Source organism: Equus przewalskii, chromosome 11 (assembly GCF_037783145.1).
Source record: "Equus przewalskii isolate Varuska chromosome 11, EquPr2, whole genome shotgun sequence".
Classification (NCBI taxonomy): Eukaryota; Metazoa; Chordata; class Mammalia; order Perissodactyla; family Equidae; genus Equus; species Equus przewalskii.
Window position 1 is genome coordinate 28716967 of NC_091841.1, and position 20288 is coordinate 28737254.

The following is a 20288-nucleotide window of genomic DNA, read 5'->3' on the forward strand; positions in this document are numbered from 1 at the left end:
TATTCACGTCCTCTTATCTATGTGTCCATTTCTGGGCCAATCATCAAGTTTTGATCACTACTGTTTCATAGTCACTTTTAACACATGTTAAGGCAAATCTCCCCTAGCCATACTTTAGAAATTTTTTCTTGGCTACCACCAGACACACTTTCACATAAGCTTTAAAATATTTTGGTTCTTCATATTTTCGGTCCTTCATTAGATTGTATTCCTCAAATTTTCCAGAGTGAAATCTGCAGTACTTGCTTAAGAACACACCCCCACACTGCGGCTGTGTCAGGAAGCTTATGGCCCAGAAACAAGCATGAAACGTATCGTGGACACTTCACGCAGGAGCTCAAGGCCTCTGTCAGCATTCTGTCCACTCTCTTTTCTTCACTGGGTCACCTCTTCTCATCCGCCAGCTCCTAACACTGTGTGTGTGTGTCTGTGTGTGTCTGTGTCTGTGTCTTTCACTGCACTGCCCTCACAGCTGGCAATGTGCTGAGCTGGCCCCGTGCTGGTCCCACATGTACCAGGCCTAACATAAAGTAACTATTCAGTTGCTCACGGACATATAATTGAATGAGTTTCTCTGACTAGTCTCATCCTCTCACCTAATTTTCAGAAAGGCAGAAACAATTTGGTGTTCCTGAGAATTTCAAGAACATCCATAGCTAACCTTTAAATCAAACTGCTCAGTCTGACAACCATGCCTACTGTTCTGTATTAGGCCTTGCCATCTAAAAAGGATTTGCACGTTTCTGTTTACTCCCCACACTAAGCTTGCAGAGTAGGCGGGATACCCCCCCCCCCCCCCCCCCCCGCCACCTCCCCTCCCCGGGCAGTGAGAAACTAAGGCCCGTGGAAGAGGGCAGATCTGCCCAAGGGCCATAAGCACACCTGCAGTTCTAAAACAGCGGAAGAGCTGCTTCAGGGCTGGTTTGGAACCTGAGCTGTGGTGACATTTTTCAGGACAGCCTCCAAAAACTCATTCAGCATGTCATTTGTTCCATTCATTCATTGAGTCGCCAAATATCTCTCAAGCACCTACTATGTGCCAGGCACTGTTCTGGGGATATAACAGTAAATGACACAGATAAGTCTCTGCCTTCATGGAGCTTATATTCTAATAGGAAAATAACCAAAAACCACAAAATAATTCGAGAGCTAACATTTGAGCATTCACTGTGTGCTGTTCTACGTGCTTCATGTGCAATAACACATTCAATCCTCACAGTAACCCTATGAGATAGCTTCTAACGTTACCCCCATTTTAAAGATGCGTAATTAAGGCACAAAAGCAGCCACGTTGTCCAAGATCACAGCTAACGAAAGGTAGAGTCACAGGACTGCAGCCCAGGCGGTCTGCCTCCAGATCTCAGGCACTCAACTGCTGTACTGTGTAGCTCTTCTAAAACTATTTCAAAGCATTATTCAACTATAATTAAACCACTTCATGGATTAAAGGGTCTTTTTTGTGGACTGGTCTAAGGCTTAACCAAGATTTGAATGATTTTTTATGTATAAAAACCAATTTTACCTCTCCCCTCCTATAAAAGAAGGGGCAGAAATTCAGCAGTATCCTGAACAGGTTTTCTGCCACCCTGCACGGCGAGACCTGCAATACTGGGAGGGACACCACTGGGCCAGTACCAGGACTCGGTGCCCTGCTCTCTCACAACTCAGGGGACCCGCTGGCTACCCGGAAAGACGGGAACCAGGGCCTCTGGGATCCCCCATCTCTCCTCAGGCTAGCTGGCTGCAGGCTGGGCATTCTAAGTGGGAGAAGCAGAACTACGGGATCTCTTTGCTAGGATTTGCAAAAGCAACGTGAAATGGATGAGGGCTCTGAAGTTAGGCTGACCTGGGTTCAGACACTTAAGTTTTTGCACTTGCCATGTGGGCATGTTACTAGTTCTCTCTCTCACAGGATGGCTGTGAGGACCGAAGGAGTCAGGGCTGGTAGAGTGTCCAGCACAGCACAAGGTACATAAAACGGGCTCAACAAATCCAGGTTGGCTCCGCGGTGTGGCCTATGCAAGTCTGCGCTACCTCGCAATGCGAGCCCGCCTGCAGCGCCAGCCTGGACACGCTCATGAAGCTGCCTCAGGGAGCAAGTGTATGCAGCAGTCACCACAGTGAGTAGTGTGAACAAACAATCCTGCTAAGGCGCATCAGGGGATTTCTACAAGGGCTCCAGAATCTTGACGGGTCACAAAAAAGAATTCCTCACTAAGTGAAAGAACTTGGGAATCACGAAGAGTACGTGCATCAAAACATAATTCCACAAGACACAGCTTGGTGACGCACAAGACAGCTTTGGGCTTTTCACCTGACTGTCAATAGTGAACTTCACTTGCCATTTTGGGAGCAAGCCCACCCTGGCACTGTGTATGCATGCACACGTGTGTATACAGTACTTGCCATTCTCTCCTAAGCACATCTGTATTCTGATTTACTCCTAAGAACAACAGCTGGCAGTAATAAAATGTCAAAGGATCCGATGCCAGTGCCCGCACAGCTCTGTATCCTTTGATTCTGTTCATGCATGCTGTACCGGGCATGACACTACAGAACCGAAAAGACTCTCCTCGCATGTAAACGCTGAGGAGATAAGGTGAGTTAATGCCCGCAATCACTGGGTGGTTAAAAGAATGTAAAAGCTGAGTATCTAACTTGATACTTTACCTTTCACAAGTGTAACACTCGCAGAACTCATTATTTTCTCCAAAAAACCCATCTCCATAATAACAAGAAATTTCTTCTCCAGGTTCAATATCTCTGAGAGCCTTCACACATGCCGTATCTCGACCAGTTGACACAAACTGAAATAAAGTTAATTCATTAAGAAACTCATCCTTGAAGGAGAAAGAAAATACTTGAGATAAAAAAATCTTTATGCTTACCTTACAGTTAGGTCTGCAATCTGAAAAATGTCCAAAAGATAAAGTCAATTAACTGTAGATAAGATCTGAAACACGAACAATTACAGAAATCTGAAATAAGCCTGCCATATAATCTTAAAACTTTTGACAGAAGTTTAGGTCTCAAGTTAAACCACAGGAATATTTATTTTAATAAGTTTGTGGGGAAAAAAAAGAATTCATACTTCCAAGCCTCCTTTAAAAGAAGAAGGAGGTTTGGCGCAGCACGCTAGGCCACTGATTTCCAGCAGTGCCGCCCCACACGAGCGCGAACACCTTAGAGACATGGCTTACCATGGTTTATAAACGCCGCAGGACCAAGCCAGAGCTGAGCACAGTTTTTCCTTGTGGAATACATGACACTGAAGTCGTTTTCTCCATGTCTAAGCAGCATGTTCTCCTCAATTTCTGAAAGTTCGGCAATACAACCCACCAGTAATTCTATTTTGTCATTTCGTTTCCTATTTAAAATATGTGATGTTAAAAATTACTAGTAATTATAAATAATCAGGCTTCTCTTAATAAAATAATCCCGTCCCGTAAACACCAGGGACAGAGAGCACCTGGCCGTGCGTATCTGGCCGACGCCCTTGGATCCCCGGAAGCCCTGCAGCCTGGGGCCACAGTTGCCCGTGCAGCTGCTTTCTCCCTGCCTGAGACAGGAACTCTGCTACCTGTCTCTGACTCCCCCGCAGCACCTAGCATAGTGTCTTGCAAGCAGAAAGGACTCAAAAACCTGCTGCACTGAATTCAACCTGCTGATAATGGATGAAGGAAACAGAGACAGGTAGTAGCAGAGGGCCACGAGGCCCCAGAATTAGGAGGCCCCCTCCAGAGCAGCGCCATCCAACAGAAATGCAACGCAAGCCAAACTCCGACCTTCAATGTTCTAGTAGCCACATCAAGAAAGTAAAGAGAAAACAAGTGAAACTACTTTTAGTAACATATTTTAACCCAGCAGGTAATTCAACAGGTAATGACAGTAAGAAATATTAATAAGAAAAACAATTTAATATGAAGTAGGGCATGTTTATCACATTTATAACACTTACAATTCAGACTAGCCACATGTCAAGGGCTCCATAGCCACACGTGGCTGATGGCTACTGCACTGGACAGCGCGGCCCTAGAACCCAAGGCCTCAAGCCTCCACTCCCATCTACAACTCAGGGAGCTGCGGGAGCCGAGGAGCAGGCTTGATACCACCCCAAGGCAAACACCGCACACGCGCGAACACACACACGCACCCAAGAGGCCTGGGGGCGGGGAGTGCTCCTTGCCCACTCCATTTGCAGGTACCTGACCCTAAACTTTCTGCTATAAAAATATTGGGGGTGGTATTCGAGAGGGGCTCCATCTCTCTTCTGGGAGATAAGGTAGGGAACAGGCATTCAAGGACAGCTAAAATCACACATTCTCTCCTTCACACACAGCTTTTATCCCTCCGGGCTGGGCTCAACTTTATTATTTTTACTTAAGCTGGCACATACATATATACTTTTGGCCGCAATGTGTTAGAAAGTTCCACTGTGAAATTCCTGGGATCATTAAGACTTCATAGTAAACCTTTCCTCTAGGCCAGTGAAGGACTGACTCTGGAGCCAGCGTATGCCTAGCCTGTCAGCAGAGCTGTCACTGCGCAGGCATCAGACTGAGCAGAAGGAAAACAAAAAGCACTCTAGCTTAGAGACACGAGCTGGTTTAACTCAGACTTCCAATCTCACTGTCCTGACCCTAGTCACCGGGCCAAGGCGCTGGCCGGGCTGGCTCCTTCAGTGACCTCTGGCTTCATTCCTCCCCACAACTTTCTTAGCACTTCAACAGTAATTTAAGGGAGAACTTTAAATAAAATTACTTTATGAATTTACACTAGTATAATAGTTACCACTCTTTTGTTGCAACTATTTTGGCTCCATTTTGTTCTGATGAGTATCTATTACAAGGCAATATTTCAAATCCACTGTCAGTTGCAAACATTCGCAAGTAAATAAATACCTAAAAATAGGAAAAAAATTGGTATTAACTTTATTTTCTTTATCCTGCTAGACTTTTTTAGAATTATAAAATCAAACCACCACCAACAATTAAAACATTTATGATCATAAAGTAACAAATCTTATTGTTATTTTAAAATTTCATGTATTTGAGCGCCTAATGGCTCGGCTATATTACTCTAAAAGTTCACAATAAATTTCACTGACAGACGACAAAGCTTTCTCTTCGGATCGTCACACAAATGATCTCACGTGTTATCAGACCTTCACAGCGATCAGTTTTATGAAAAGCTGATGTACAGTTTCAGTGTTCGCTCAAGCTTAGGCTTCAGTTTCCTTCACTCTCATCCAAACATAAACACAGTAGCGTTAACCTCATCACTAAACCTACATGTTCCTTGAACAGCTTCTCCTGCGTTTTGTTCTTGTTGAGAAAATAGTGACGTGCCCATTCGCCTGAGGTCAAACATTTGAAGGCTTTCTCCAAGTGCTCATCTTTCTTAAAACGTTCAATTACTTCCTTCAGTTCTTCTTGCCTTCCTTTAATAGGCCGAAACCTGAAAGAAATCAAAACAGTAACTTTAGTGATGTGCCATCCTCCTTGGGCCACTGCTAAGAGATCCGGAGAAAGAGGTAATAACCTAAAAACAGCCAGACCTCACAAAGGAGAACAGTCAATAACCTTCATAATTACTGCTCAAGAAATACTGATCACCAGGAAATATAACTTTTGTATCTTCAAACTGTACTTCATATTTTTATTTCACTGTTGTCTCAGTGACTGAGAGGTGACCAGCTGTCTGATTCAGGCTTCTACTAGTCCTCTACTTTGGAAGGCACAAAATGAAAGATCTAGAATAGAGCTTGTCTAGTCGAGAGTTAGAATGACAAGAATTCTGTAAAACATGCAGAATCGAGCCAGAGGAATGCAAGGCAATGAGCTTCAGAAGAATGAAGAAGCAAACAAAACCATGCCATAAACAAAAACATTCTCTATGCACAGACAGAAAAACCCCAAAATAAGCATCCCAACAAGGCTTGAAACGCCTCGATGTGCCACACCCGTGCCAAATTAATCTTTGCCAACTGCATTCAGAGAACAAGGAGAGCACACAAAGCGTGACTCCAGGAGTGACACTGCTGTCCTGGCGACGTCAGGAAAACTGCTGGGGTAGAATCTCAGATGGCTTCTCCTGTGAAATCAGCTCTAACGACTTCGGAACGTCGCAGCGCTAGGCATACTCTAACACACAAGACCATCACGGGCCAAGTACCCCCTGTTCTAAAGCTGTGTTCTCAATGAAACATGGGTACTATGTTTAAAGGTACTTGGATCTTAATTTCAAAATTTCTTCTCATGTCAATTTCATTTGGCTTATTTTCCCAAATAAAGTATTGGGTTTTTTCTGAAACACCCAACAACAAAAAAAGGAATTACAGGTTGCTATTCAAATAAAATACATTAAGAAAAAATATTAGTGGCTCAGGAGAAAAAGAATTTGCATCTTACTCGAACGTTTAAAACTGCACATCTCATAAACCCGAAAATGCTAAAACTGAGATCAGATCTAGCACAAAGTTCAGCAAAGGAAGCATTCAAGCAGAATTTTTTCTTGTAGATAAGCTATCACAAATGTATTCATAACATTTCAGTAAGATTTTAAGCCACAATATTTCACCCAGGATTCTCTATTAGGTGCTGTGTGCACAGGTGCTATGGTGAAAAACAGGAGAGTGAAGACGTGGTCACTGTTCGTGAATGGAAAATTTAATTGGGACTAAAAGACACATACATGCACCAAATAGTTAAGCAAAGCATCAATATGCAAACGCATGTTATCATGGCACAAACCACGCTGCTCCAACACTTTAAAGTATGGAAATTATAACCATGGTGTAAGATTTATTAGGAAGGGGTTTTGGAGTTGACATTGATACGGGCAATGAGGAAAGTGGAAAATTCAGCTTTCTAAAGAAAAAGCACAATATTACTAGAGGCAGGAAAGAATCAAAAGAAGGCAGGCACAGTGAGAGGAAGTCTCAGCAGAGGATCTTAATAAGGCTGGATTCAAAGAGAGGAACAGGGGCCGAGGGCGTCAGCTGCCTAATAACAGAAAAGGAAAGAGCTAGAACAAGGGAAAGGGAAGCTATGAGGTCCAGAACAGGTGTAACACTGTTGGCTGGACAGGGTCTCTAGAGGACTCAGGTATTTTCATGCACGCTGACGCCTCTAGAGATGTGCTGACTGCACACTGCAGCTTCAGCAAGCTCTCACGGCTACGAAGAACTACCTGGAAGGGTTCCAACACATCCTGGACAGATGAGCTGAAAAAATGGACGACGCCCTGCTTCCCACCTCAATCAGTAACCACACCAGCCCTCACGACAGGTGAGTGGAAGCCCTTTAAACAATTCAGAATGTCTTTAAGTGCCAAAATGTGGTGTCAGAGAACCACCACTAAAATAATTTAAGGATTTGCAAATTGTGGAAGTATCCAAACTTCCATACAGTTATAGTATTAAACTACTTACTTGCCACCACAGTGATTCTGTCAAGACTGGGTTTCTTTAAGAAACTCAATCTAAAGCCTTCTCGCGGCATCCCTACACTACGGGGTTATCTGCGTAAACAGACACATAAGCCAACCGAGCAGCCGTTAGCCAAGGCGCATCATCGCAAGCAATGCAAAATACGAAACGCGGGAAACTAATAAGCTATGCTTTGTGCAATAAATGAAAAAGCAAGAGTTCACTCTGGAAAACATGATGAATAATCCATGACATTTAGTGGCAGGGCTACAAACGACAGAAAGAGCCAAGCAACCTTGACATGTTTAATGTCGAACTGACCAATGGTGACACTCTATTTTAAAACAACTGCACGGCTCAACACCTGAGAAAGCAAGTCAGAGGCAGAGGCGAACTCCCCGAGCTCTTCAGAGCACGACAGACAGCGAAGGGCAGGCCCAGACGGACACTGGCTCCTCCTTACAGGCTGCATGCGGGTTCTCCACCTCCCGAGGCATGTTTCTTCCTATCTAAAAATGCCACTCAGCTCTCCCTAGTTTTGTCTACTCTTTGTTCACGATGCCAAACAAATGACATGCTAAAAACCAACACAAGATGACCAACTCTTGACTTCGCAATATTCTGCCCTCCATGTTTCCGGTGCTGACTTTCGTTTCTGCTTTCCTGATTTCTATTGCCTCAAACCCAAACAAAACCCTGAAACTGCCCCTTGCTACCCACCAGCAAGAACCTCCGTCTCACTTAAATGTGATGTACTGTCAAAACTTACTGTCACAGTTGGCTGCTATAGGCGTGAAATGAGAGTGAGGCAAAGGAGGAAGAAAGTGGTTCTGGGTGCAGACAGGAAGGGGGGAGAGTTGTTTTCGATAATCCTACAGAAGTGCATCAAAATCACCTGGCTGACAGTTCAAGTCAAATCCCATTACAACAAATACTGCAGGGAAATAAGAATTATTTAATAGCATGAGATTGTTACAACTATTAGGGCCAGAGCACAAGGCACTGAGGACCTTAGAAAAAATTAAAGTAATTTTCTATGATTGAGTAGAAAAATACCCTCTTGTCCTCTCTTTAATGATAATCACTCTAAATCTCCCTTGCAAATTGCAAAAAACTATCTTGACACCACGGTTCTTAAAGGAAGAAGAAAATTTAGAGTATCTAAAAATAACACTCTTGCTCCATAAATGAGGAAAATCAGGCCCAATGAAGGCTAATTAGTGGAAGGCCTGGGACTATTACCCAGGCTTTTCTTGATGTTGCTCTCTTATCTGGACCATGAGGGCCCTCTTGTGTCCCTTCATGATTAGAATAGGATTTGACTTGCGTTTGCCACTGAGAACCAGCACTGAGCCCAGCCAGAGACAGCACTGGCTGGTACACTGATGATACAGCGACAGGAGTGGATGCAAATACACACTTTGAAATTTAGTACTTGGGGGTGGCGTGGCAGGGGAGGCAAGAGAAACAGGTATTTGGCGTTTCCAAATCAATATATGCCCGTCCTCCCTCTCTTAATACAAAACTTGCAACTTCAAATAAACCAAACATTTTTCTCTTCCCACACCTCTGATCAATAGGTGGTTTAAGAAATAAAAATACATCATTTACAATCATTTATTATTAGAAGGGGCAGAAAAAAACATGAATTCACACTCCCACACACCTGTTCCCCACTCTTTCCAGAGACTGACTTCCCAGGTTTTCTTGCTATTTGGTTTTTCTGTTTCCAAACCCAAGAGGCCACTGTGGCAATGAAGAAAGTTGTAGATTTGTGTTAGCTGCACTACTGTGCCCTTCCATTAGCATGCACAGTCAAGAGCTGACTGGAGGGGCGGGGAAGAGGAGGGGGACAGAAAAAAGGGAGCAAGGGAAGGAGAGAGGAAGAGAGAGAAAAACGCTCAAATATTTAAGATATAAAATAAGAAAACCATGAGGCAACATTGCGAACACATTTCCCCCTTTGAAGAAAGTTTAATGGCAAACTGACAGTTTGAAGAAGCTGAGAGGAGTCATGCTAAAACCACAGCTCTTCATTCCTTCGGGACCTGGAAATAAACAACAACCGGAAACATACCTGGCTGAGTCCTGCAATCAGTGCTCAGCTAATCCATGGAGTGACTGCTGATCTTTGGATGAATGATTTCTCTTAAAATTACCCTGTTATGGAGTACAAGTGGTTTTTTAAATACAGCTATCACCAAGACCAAACTCTTTTAAAAGGTTTGCAAAATGTTCTAAAAATCGTGTTTATGCTGCACCTCCAATTACTCAACATAAAGAACATTACAAAGGCTGAAACAGGTTAGCTGGTATCTTATTATTGTTTGTAATGCACTCTACCTACCTCACAGGGTTGTTGTGAGGAAAACTGTCAGATTTTGAAAAATGCCTTGAGCTCCTCGAAGGAAAGGCGCTATATAAATGCAAAAACAAACAACAAAAATAAAAAACTATTTGTATAATTTGTACTTGTAATTGCTAAGCAGACTTACAATATCAGTTGTAGCAGAAATCCTCAAACCACTGTGATATCCAAGAACTTTGTGGAGACACGGGTAGGCTCAGCATAACAAAAGCCAGGCGGCTAAAATTCTTTCCTTCCCATACAACGTCATTTCACCCTTGATTATATTAAGTTAGAAGATCTCAAAATGTCTTCATGTTTCCTATCAAGCATTTAATTTTCAAGTGACATTTAAAGTGATTTATAAATTCATATCCAACAGTGAGTATGAATAATCAAATGCATAAATAAGGAAAATAAAGACGATGGTTACAGTAGTGGAAGGATGAGTCAGTACTGTACTGGCTGGAGTTCGGATTACGAAAGTCAAGAAAAGCTCCAAAGAAGCAGCGCCCTGAGCTGACTCTCCTCATTTCTTTATGTCATTTCCCACGCGGCTCACCGCTGACTCGGGTCCCCCATCCTCAGGACACTGAAATCTCTGGGTCTGCAGCCCCAACAAGGGGGCACTACTGAAACAGCCACCCTTGTTTTACAACATCCATCTCCCCGCTCGCCTTTGGAAAAATCAGAGGTATTACTAATGATGCTTCTCTGATTAAAAGAATTTAAGTTTTATAATTGACAAGTCAACTAAATCTAATTATTTCCCAATAAATTAAAATCACTATTTTGTTTATACTATTTCGAGGTATTCATGCTACAATTCTGCCTTAATTGTCAGTAAATTTAGGGACACATTAAGATCAAAACACAGGCATTCATAATATAGCCAGTTTGGGAAGTTCGCAAATCATTAACCATCTACTGTTTCAGAACACTGTTTCTGACGGTACACTGAAAAAAGGAGAAGGGAGGAAAAACGGCATAAAAAAAGAGAAACTAAAAACGACAATCAAATTACAGATGTATAAACGTAAGAACCAAGAGACCACTTATACAAGTAACAGACAGACAGCTTGGAGAATTAACGTCCAAGCTCCAATCACACCTTCCAGTCACTTCTTTCGCACTCCAAAAAGAGAGAAGGCCATCAGCTAATGATTTCAGAAATGTTTATGGTTATTCAAATGAAGTACTACAGATTTTCCTTATTTTCTATAAAAAATATCTTTGAAAATGATCTAAGACAACATTCTAGTAGATTCTTGCTTAAAAGATGAAGAACTAGAAGGGATAGTTTTACTTTCAAATGAGTCCACTAAGATTCAATGAAAATGTCTACCTTGAATCAAGATTAACCAGCTTCAGGAATAAAGTTTCTGCGTATTGCTCAGGCCAGCTTACAAGAGGATCTGTGAGAATCCCTGACGCAGGTGCGTCTGGGGCCAGGCGGAGAGCACTCCTGCTGGCAACGTCAGCGCTCAACCACACTGGCCTAGAACGCCGATGTCGCTGCCGAACCCCCCGGCCTGACCAGCAGGCGGGACGTGCGACACCAGCAATGGCTATTTCAGGACGGTATGAGCAGAACTAAATGTTGCCCTGAAAAATATGAATAAATGTTTTCTTCTGAATGTTTAACTTGGTTCAACCAGTTTTAATTTTAGATCCTTCAATTTCTAATCATAAGAAATTTTATGTGCTGGATGCATTTTAAATTGGGGGTACTTGGATATAGTAAGGTCTTAAGTTTCAATAATATTATAATAGTAATATTTGTGTGGTAATCCTCAACTTTACATTTTAGGACTACATGTTTCTAAGGGAGCCCTCGGAAACTTCTGATACGGAACTTTTTATCCACTTGTCATACCACAGTGAAGCTCAGCATGCCAGAGGGTTTAGGACCTTGCCATCCCAAGGGGAGTCGGAGCTGGTTAGAAATGCAGAATCTCAGGCCCCAGCCCACTGCTACTGAATCAGAACCTGTATCTTAACAAGATTCTCCAAGTGACTCATATATAAACTAATTATGAGAAGTACTTGTCCAGGAGGACATTTATAGAAAATAAGTTGTCTTTTATTTTTTTCCTCCTCAAAGCCCCAGTGCATGGCTGTATATCCTAGTTGTAGGTCCTTCTAGTTCTATGTGAGCCGCTGCCACAGCATGGCTACTGACAGACAGATAGTGTGGTTTCTCAACGGGGAAACGAACCCAGGCCACTGAAGAGGTGAGTGCTGAACTTTAACCACTAGGCCATCAGGTCTGGCTCGAGTCATGTCTTTGCAGAAGCCAATAACAGGCAACCCTTCACCCTCTGCAAGAGCCAAAGGATGGGGGTTCTGAATACATGGAGGTCTTTCCTGGGCCACTCAATTTTGAAGAAATGCTTTCTAAAATGGTTTATATGCTTCCATATTTCAGTATACAAGGCATAATGAACATAATTTAACTCTTTCTTGATGTCTTCAGGTGGTAATTATGGGCCTTTGTGGTAATATCCTGAATGCCACTAGACTGTTACACGAAACAGTGATTCACATTTAAAAAAGGCTAAAGAGTAACTTAAATACTATCAGGATCCTCTAGGGGGAGAATAAGCATTGGTCTCATGTTTACTGGGAGAAAATGAAAATTGACTTAAAATAATGCAAGCCAGATTTTCTTTCTTTGGTGAGGAAGATTGGTCCTAACACCTGTTGCCAATCTTCCTTGTTTTGCTTGAGGAAGCCTTTGCTGAGCTAACACCTGTGCCAATCTTCCTCTATTTTTTGTGGGATGCCACCACAGCATGGCTGCAGGCTAGATTTTATTGGACACTAGGGCATCTGCTGATTTTCCAGAGAACAGCCATCCATTTGCCTATGTACAAAATTTAGATGCCTGCTCTCTGATGGCAGGAAACTATTTAAATCATCTCTCAAGTCCATTCTAACTTTTCACTTCACTTTAGTAAGTAGAGATATATGATGACAGGAAATTATATGAAAATACCAAAGGCACATTTTTACCTGAATTCGTTCTTTCTGGATTTAGAATTGATAACTGAATCATACAGTATCTTGTTTTAATTCTAGCAAGGGACAGAATTAAAAGGGGGAAAAATGGATGCAAGATTTTCTTCTAAGCATCTCTATTCACCAACTCCTACCTTCCCCCCAACTAATCAGTGGTGACTATCCAGCTGGCAATCAAGTCCCTCCAGGGGCTGGAGTCACTGACACTAACGCTACAAACACCAATGCTGCGTAAGAGGGAACAGTGGCCCCGAACTCATTCTGCATTCTGAACCCCCACTGTTATGCTTTCCCACCAGACTTGCAAAGCCTTTGCCATGGAGGCTGAGAGAGAAAGAACGTCATAGAGCTCTAACTTGCTGTTCTGCGGTGGTCAATCATGACATTATCTAAGGGACTTTTGTGGGGGAGATGATGTTTAAGGGAATTTGAATAAGAAATTTAAAGGGTGACAGATTTCAAGAGCAATGTAAACATATTTTATATAGATGGCATTTGATAAAGCAGTTACTCATCTATTTTATCTGTATACTGAATATAAGCACATCTTTAAAAATATTCACTCACTTAGAATGATTAGCTGAATCTCAGAGATTAAACACAACGGCAAAATTCCCTACATACACTGGCAATTATTTAAAAGAAGAAAAGTCTGTAATAAAATCATGAAAAAAGCTGATGTAACCTAATTAAGTAGGAAAAAAAGCATGTACATTTTCAAGGTTTTACATGATACGTGTGGATTTTTCTTTCAGCTAATTCTCATCAACATTTCAAACAGAATATGAAGCTGCTCCTCCAGCTTTCTATTGTAATAAAAATATCTTGAGATAAAATAAGAACACAGAATTAAAACTGACAAGACTCTTAGAGGCTTTTGCTGCTTTTCTTGGCTCACACATAGAAAACCTTTCTGTAGCAAAGAACTTTCCTTTAATGTCATTTTAAATTTTGACTAAAAGTAAAATTAGCTAACTATTTTCTTAAATTTAACATCATCTGCTCCATTCAGGATAAAGACTTAAAATTACCTAGTATTCATTTTGTGTGTTTGAAAACCTAAATAGGGATCAAGAACCAAACTGGTTGCTAGGTCATCATTTTCACAGAGTTCCTTGGCAGACATTCCAGAAGATGGTACATATCGACTCTGTCCTTCAAATCCTGAATTACCATTACCTGTGAAAAGAAAAAGAAAGAAAAGTAACTCAAATTGAAAACAAACTACTTAAATCTACCTTAAAAACCTTTAGCTTCACTGCCCATTCAAGCTAGTAAACAAGAATTGAAATAACTTATTTCAATCAGTTTTAGTACTTAAGAACTGAGTACCTTTTGCATAAACCAAATGCAGTAAACTAACCCAATTATTGAGAGGATTTGGGTGATTCGGCAGATGATGTCACCCACGATCAGAGTCTGGGGAGCTGCGAGACTGGCTCAGATGCCTTATTCGCCCCTCCAAGGAAGAGGTATGAAAAAGGGACGGGTGGATGTTCATTACTGCAGCAGGACAGCACAAAGGGCCATTACAGAGAGGGCTGGGGTGACGGGAAGTAGGAGGAACACCAGACACTCCGCAGTAAGTGCCGGAAGAGGAGATCTCAAGTACCAAAAGGAGTCCCGAGGAGGTAACTTCAGCTTCCGGCTTTGGTGCAGATGAGTGATTACTATCCAGGCTTTGCGGGTAACTGAGGCCCAGAGGTTAAGAAACTTGCCTATGATTACAGAGTGACGTAGGAGAAGTGGGAAAAGGGGGAGAGAGAGAACGATAGGCCTATTTCCAACCGACCTATTTGAAACAGATTTTGAATGAATAGATAAAAATAGGGAAGAGACTGAAATATATAATTGAAGCAACTGGGTTTAACTCCAGAAGAAAGGAGTACAGAGGAAAGGTAGGCCAAATTTGCATGGATGGCGTTTCACCAGTGCCAATGTAAGTCTGACGTATGTCAGTGACAGTTTTTCATGGAGTCAGCACATACAATTTAGAGAACACCAGCATATGACTTCAAGCCTCTCAAAATTAAGATGGGGAAGAATGAAAGACACAGTGAGAGGTGTAACTTTTCTTTCATCTACTCTTTCAAAAAACAAAATAAAGACTTATATGAAAGTCCCTGCCAAAGGGCAGGTACACGTTTTGCAATCAAATTATTTTCACGTAGGTATGTGAAAAGTTAGCAAAGTCCTTATATTTTCTATAACTGTTTTATTGAAATATAATTCACACACAATTTGCCCACTTAAAATGTACAATTCAGTGGGTTTTAATATATTCAGAGAATTGCGTAACCATCAGCACCATCAATTTTGGAACATTTTCATCACCCCAAAAGAAACCCCATGCCCTTGAGCAGTCACTATCCACCCCCCCCCCACCCGCCCCCAGCCCCTGGCCACCACTAACCTACTTTGTGTCTCCGAGCATCTGCCTAGCCTGAGGCTTTCACATGGACAGAGTCACACAATAGGTGGTCTTTGTGACCGGCCTCTTCCAGTTAGCATGTTTCCAAGGTTCATCTATGTGCACCACGCATCAGTACTTCACTCCTCATCACGGCCAAACAATATTCCATTGTACGGATAGACCACGTTGTTTATTCATTTATCAGTTGAACCTTCGGGCTATTTCCACTTTTTGGCTATTACAAATAACGTTTCTATGAACATTCACATAAAGGATTCTGTGTGTACATGTTTTCAACTGTCTTAGGTACATACCTAGGAGTGGACTTGCTGGATCATGTGGTAATTCTATGTTTAACCTTTTGAGGAAATGCCAGACTGTTTTCCAAAGTAGCTGCACCATTTTATGTTCCCAGCAGCAGCGTACGAGGGTTCCAAATTCTCCACCTCATCACCAACACTTGTATCATCTGCCCTTCCGATTCAGGAGACCCTAGTGGTTATGAAGTGGCATCTTGTGGTTCTCATTTGGATTTCCCTGATGACCAATGATTTTGAGCATCTTTTCATGTACTGGCCACTTTTATAGCTTTGGAGAAATGTCTATTCAGACCCCTTGCCCATTTTTCAATCAGAGTTTATCTTTTACTGTTGACTATGAGAGTTCTTTATATATTCTGAATACTGGTCCTTTATCAGATATGTGATTTGAAAATATTTTATCCCATTCTGTGAATTGTCTTTTCACGTGTTCTTGATGATATCCCTTAAAGTATAAAAGTCTGCAACTTTTAGGAATTTCAATTTATCTTGTATTTTTTCTTTTTGTGCCTTGTGCTTTTAGTGTCATATCTAAGAAACCACTGCCTAATCCAAAGCTGTGAAAATTTACGCCTAGGTTTTTCTCCTAGGAGTTTTATAGTTTTAGCTTTGAATTTAGGCTTTTGATCCATCTTGAGTTCATTTTTTACACATAGTGTGAAGTCAGTTCCAACTTCATTCTTTTGCACGTGATTATCCAGTTTTCCCAGCACCACTGGGTGAAAAGACTGTTCTTCCCCCACTTAATTTTCTTGGCACTCTTGTCAAAAATATCAACTGACTGCAGAAAGGAGGGCTTATTTCTGGATTCTCAATTCTATTCCATGGATATATGTCTATCCACATGCCAATATAACACTGCTTCATTACTGCAGCTTTGGAGGAAGTTTTGAAACTGAGAATGAGTCCCCCAACTTTGTTCTCTTTCAGGATTGTTTTGGCTATTCTGGGTCTCTTGAATTTCCCTAAGAGTTTTAGGATCAGCTTGTCAATTTCTGCAAAGCAGCCAGTTGCGATTCTGAGCGAGACTGTGTTCACTCTGAGGATCATTTGGGAAGTACTGCCATCTTAACAATATTAAGTCTCCTAATCAATGAACATCAGACGTCTTTCCATTTATTTAGGTCTTCTTTAATTTCTTTCAGTAATGTTTTTTAGTTTTCAAAGTTTTACACTTTCATCATTAAATTTATTACTATTTTTTCTTTTTGATGCTATTGTAAATGAAATTGTTAATTTCATTTTGGCTTGTTCATTGCAAACGTACAGAAATACAATTGATTTTTGTATACTGATCCTGTATCCTGCAACCTTGCTGAACTTCTTTATTAGTTCTAAGCTTTTTAGTGGATTTCTTAGGATTTTCTATACAAGCAACCATGTCATCTGCAAATACATTATTTTACTTCTTCTTTTCCAATCTGAATGCCTTTTAGTTCATTTTCTTGTCTAACTGTTGTGATTAGATCTCTAGTACAATGCTGAATAGAAGTGGTGAGAACAGATATTCTTGTCTTGTTCCCGATCTTTGGGGAAAACCATTTACAGATCTTCTTCAACTAACAATGGGGTTATGTCCCGATAAACCCATCATAAGTTGAAAATATCCGAAGTCAAAAATGCATTTAATACACGTAACCTACCAAACATGATAGCTTAGCCTAATCTCCCTTAAACGTGCTCAGAACACTTATATTAGCCTACAGTTAGGCAAAATCATTTAACACAAAGCCTATTTTATAAGGAAGTGTTGAATATCTCATGCAATTTATTGAATATTGTACTGAAAGTGAAAAACAGAATGGTTGTATGGGTACAGAATAGTTTTAAACGTATCGGTAGTTTACTCTCACGATCACATGGTTGACTGGGGCTGCGGCTCAAGGCTGCTGCCTAGCATCATGAGAGTGTCATACTGCATATCACCAGCCTGGCGAGAGCAAAAGACCAAAATTCAAAGTACAGTTTCTGCTGAATGCATATTACTTTCACAGTATCGTAAAGTTCAAAAATTGTAAGTTGAACCATTGTTAATTTGGGGACCACCTATAGTCTTCCACGATTAAACAGGATGTTAGTGGTGGGTTTTTCATAGATGTCCTTTATCACGTTGAGTATTCCCTTCTATTCCTAGTTTGAGTGTGTTTATCCTGAACAGGTGTTGTCAAATGCCTCTTCTGCATCAGGATGATTGCATGGTTTTCGTCTTTCATTCTATTGATATGATGTATTACATTAATTGACTTTCAGATGTACTCCTGGAATAAATCCCACCTGGTCATGCTGTAGGATCCCTTTCATCTGTTTATGGATTTGGTTTGCTTGTATTTTGTTGATGACTCTTACATCCATATTTATTGGAGATATTGGTCTGTAGTCTTTTCTTGTGATGTCTGGTTTCAGTAGCAGTATAACGCTGGCTCCATCGAAGAACCAGGAAGTGTTCCCTTCCCTTCTATTTTTTGGAACAGCCTGTGGACAACTGGTCTTAATTCTTCTTTAAACATTTGCCATTACTTGCCAAAGACGCCATCTGGGGCTAAAATTTTCTTTGTGGGTAGTATTTTTTTTTTTTTTTTTTGAGGAAGATCAGCCCTGAGCTAACATCTGCTGCCAATCCTCCTCTTTTTGCTGAGGAAGACTGGCCCTGAGCTAACATCCGTGCCCATCTTCCTCTACTTTATATACGGGACACCTACAATAGCATGGCATGCCAAGCGGTGCCATGTCCACACCTGGGATCTGAACTGGCGACCCCAGGCTGCCAAAGTGGAACGTGCAAATTTAACTGCTGTGCCACCAGGCCGGCCCCAGTAGTACTTTCTTTTAAACTACTGATTCCATTTCTTTACTCGCTATAGGTTTATTCAGATTTTGTATTTCTTCTTGAATCAATTGTGGCAGTTTCTTACTTTCTAGGAATTTGTTCATTTAATCTAAGCTATCTAATTTATTGGCGCACAGTTATTCATAGTATTGTTATAATCCTTTTTATTTCTGTAAGGTCCCCTTTCATTCTTGCTTCTTGAGTCTTCTCCTTTTCTTAGTCAGTCTTGCTTAAAGATTTGTCAATTTTGTTGATCTTCTCAAAGAATGAACGTCTAGCTTTGTTGATTTTCTCTGTTTTCTTTCTATTATTTTGTTAATTTCCACTCTATTATTTCCTTCTTTCTGCTTGCTCTGGGGTTTTGTTTGCTCTTCTTTTTCTGGTATTTTAAGGTGAAAAGGTAGGTTATTGATAGAGTGTTTTCTTTTTTTAAAATATAGGTGTTCACAACTATAAATTTTCCTCTAGGCATTGCTTTAGCTGCATCCCATAAGTTTTGGTATGCTGTATGCTCATTTTCAATCATGTCAAGTAATTTCTCATTTCACTTTTGATTTCTTCTTTATCCCATGGGTTACTTAGGAGTGTGTTAACTTTCACATATTTGTGAATTTCCCAAATTTCTGTTATTCATTTCTAACTTTACTCCATTGTGGTCAGAGAACATACACTGCATAGTTTCAATCCTTTTAAATGTACTGAGGCTAGTTGTATGGTCTACTTTATGGCCTATCCTGAAGAACATCCCACGGGCACTTGGAAGGAATGTGTATTCTGCTATTGTGGTTGTCAGGAAGAGCTGGTTTCGAGTACTGTCCAAGTCTTCTTTCTTGGTTGGTCTTCTGCCTAGTTGTTCTAACCACGATTGAAAGTGGGGTAGTGAAGTCTCCGATTACTGCTGAGTTGTCCGTTTCTCCGTCCATTTTGTCAGTTTTGCTTTGTGTATTTTGCGCCTCTCACGTCAGGTGAAGTCGCTGCAGTTTATCTAACATGGAGCACTGCTTTGTTTCTCTGCATCGCTGGCTCTCTTTTTGCACCATTCTTGCCCAATAACATTCAATGTGATGCTGTCCAGCTTCACATTTTCTGGATTTTTCCAATCTATCCCTCGAAACGTGTCTATACTTGGCAAAGTGTAGCCCACATATCAGTCGTTTTCTAAATTCTTATGTACCTCCAGTAATTAAACTAATTAAGATCTTTTTGCATTATGAGGACAAAAGGAGACCAAGAGCAATTTGTTAAAAAAAAAGAATAAGCTTAAGAGATGCTTATTTGACTGACCAGAGCCAATGCCACTGCCACAGTCACTACATTTCTCAATTTCCCACCACATGCTAAGGGGTAAGGAGGTGTCCATGCAGAGGAGAATCCATTCAGTCCTGGGCTCTCTCCCTATTCCTCTTCCAAGCAGGGATTTCTGTCTGGTTTTTTATAGAAACAGTGACCTGATCTGATGTGGAAAGGTTAAGGGCAATCTGGGCCCAATGAATAGCATAATCCCTAAGAAGTAAAAAGCAAATGAATCAGAACTGGCACAACCTATCTCAAACTGGAGCAAACCCCAGGTTAATCCAAATCTACTGGGAGTAGGCCGGTTCCAACACAAACTACGGCTATTCAGTACTGGCTAGCTTAACCTTAGGGAAAAAAGAAATAGAGAAAGTGTCCTTAACGTGGCATGCCCTTCTGGACGATCTTCATACAGCTGCCTACTCTGGTTTACACTTACCCGGGGCATTTTACTACTCTTAAAGAACTATAAAACATCTATCAAATCTACAGTTTCTCTAACGCTCAACAAGCAGCCTCATTCGCATCAAGAGGTAGAGAGGTAAAAAAGTAACTCGTTATCAACAGTGCTTCACTGTGGGCATAATCCACTGCTCACTCTATATAAAGAGAAGAAATGCTGACAATTTGTGAAGATC

At 41.2% G+C, this 20288-nt stretch overlaps 1 protein-coding gene across 5 annotated transcripts in view; it reads right to left on the reverse strand.

Moving 5' to 3' along the window:
• KMT5B (lysine methyltransferase 5B) overlaps positions 1–20288 on the reverse strand; it is a 53385-nt gene that overhangs the window by 14395 nt on the left and 18702 nt on the right. For 4 of the 5 annotated variants that reach the window (XM_070564334.1, XM_070564333.1, XM_070564331.1 and 1 more), the window contains exons 3-9: positions 13829–13976; positions 9777–9845; positions 5292–5457; positions 4792–4901; positions 3201–3367; positions 2889–2908; positions 2671–2807 (exon numbers count right to left, since the gene is read on the reverse strand). In XM_070564334.1, the coding sequence (XP_070420435.1) occupies positions 2671–2807; positions 2889–2908; positions 3201–3367; positions 4792–4901; positions 5292–5457; positions 9777–9845; positions 13829–13976 (817 nt within the window). The remainder of the gene's footprint in view (positions 1–2670; positions 2808–2888; positions 2909–3200; positions 3368–4791; positions 4902–5291; positions 5458–9776; positions 9846–13828; positions 13977–20288) is intronic. The other variant, XM_070564335.1, reaches the window with a different exon arrangement.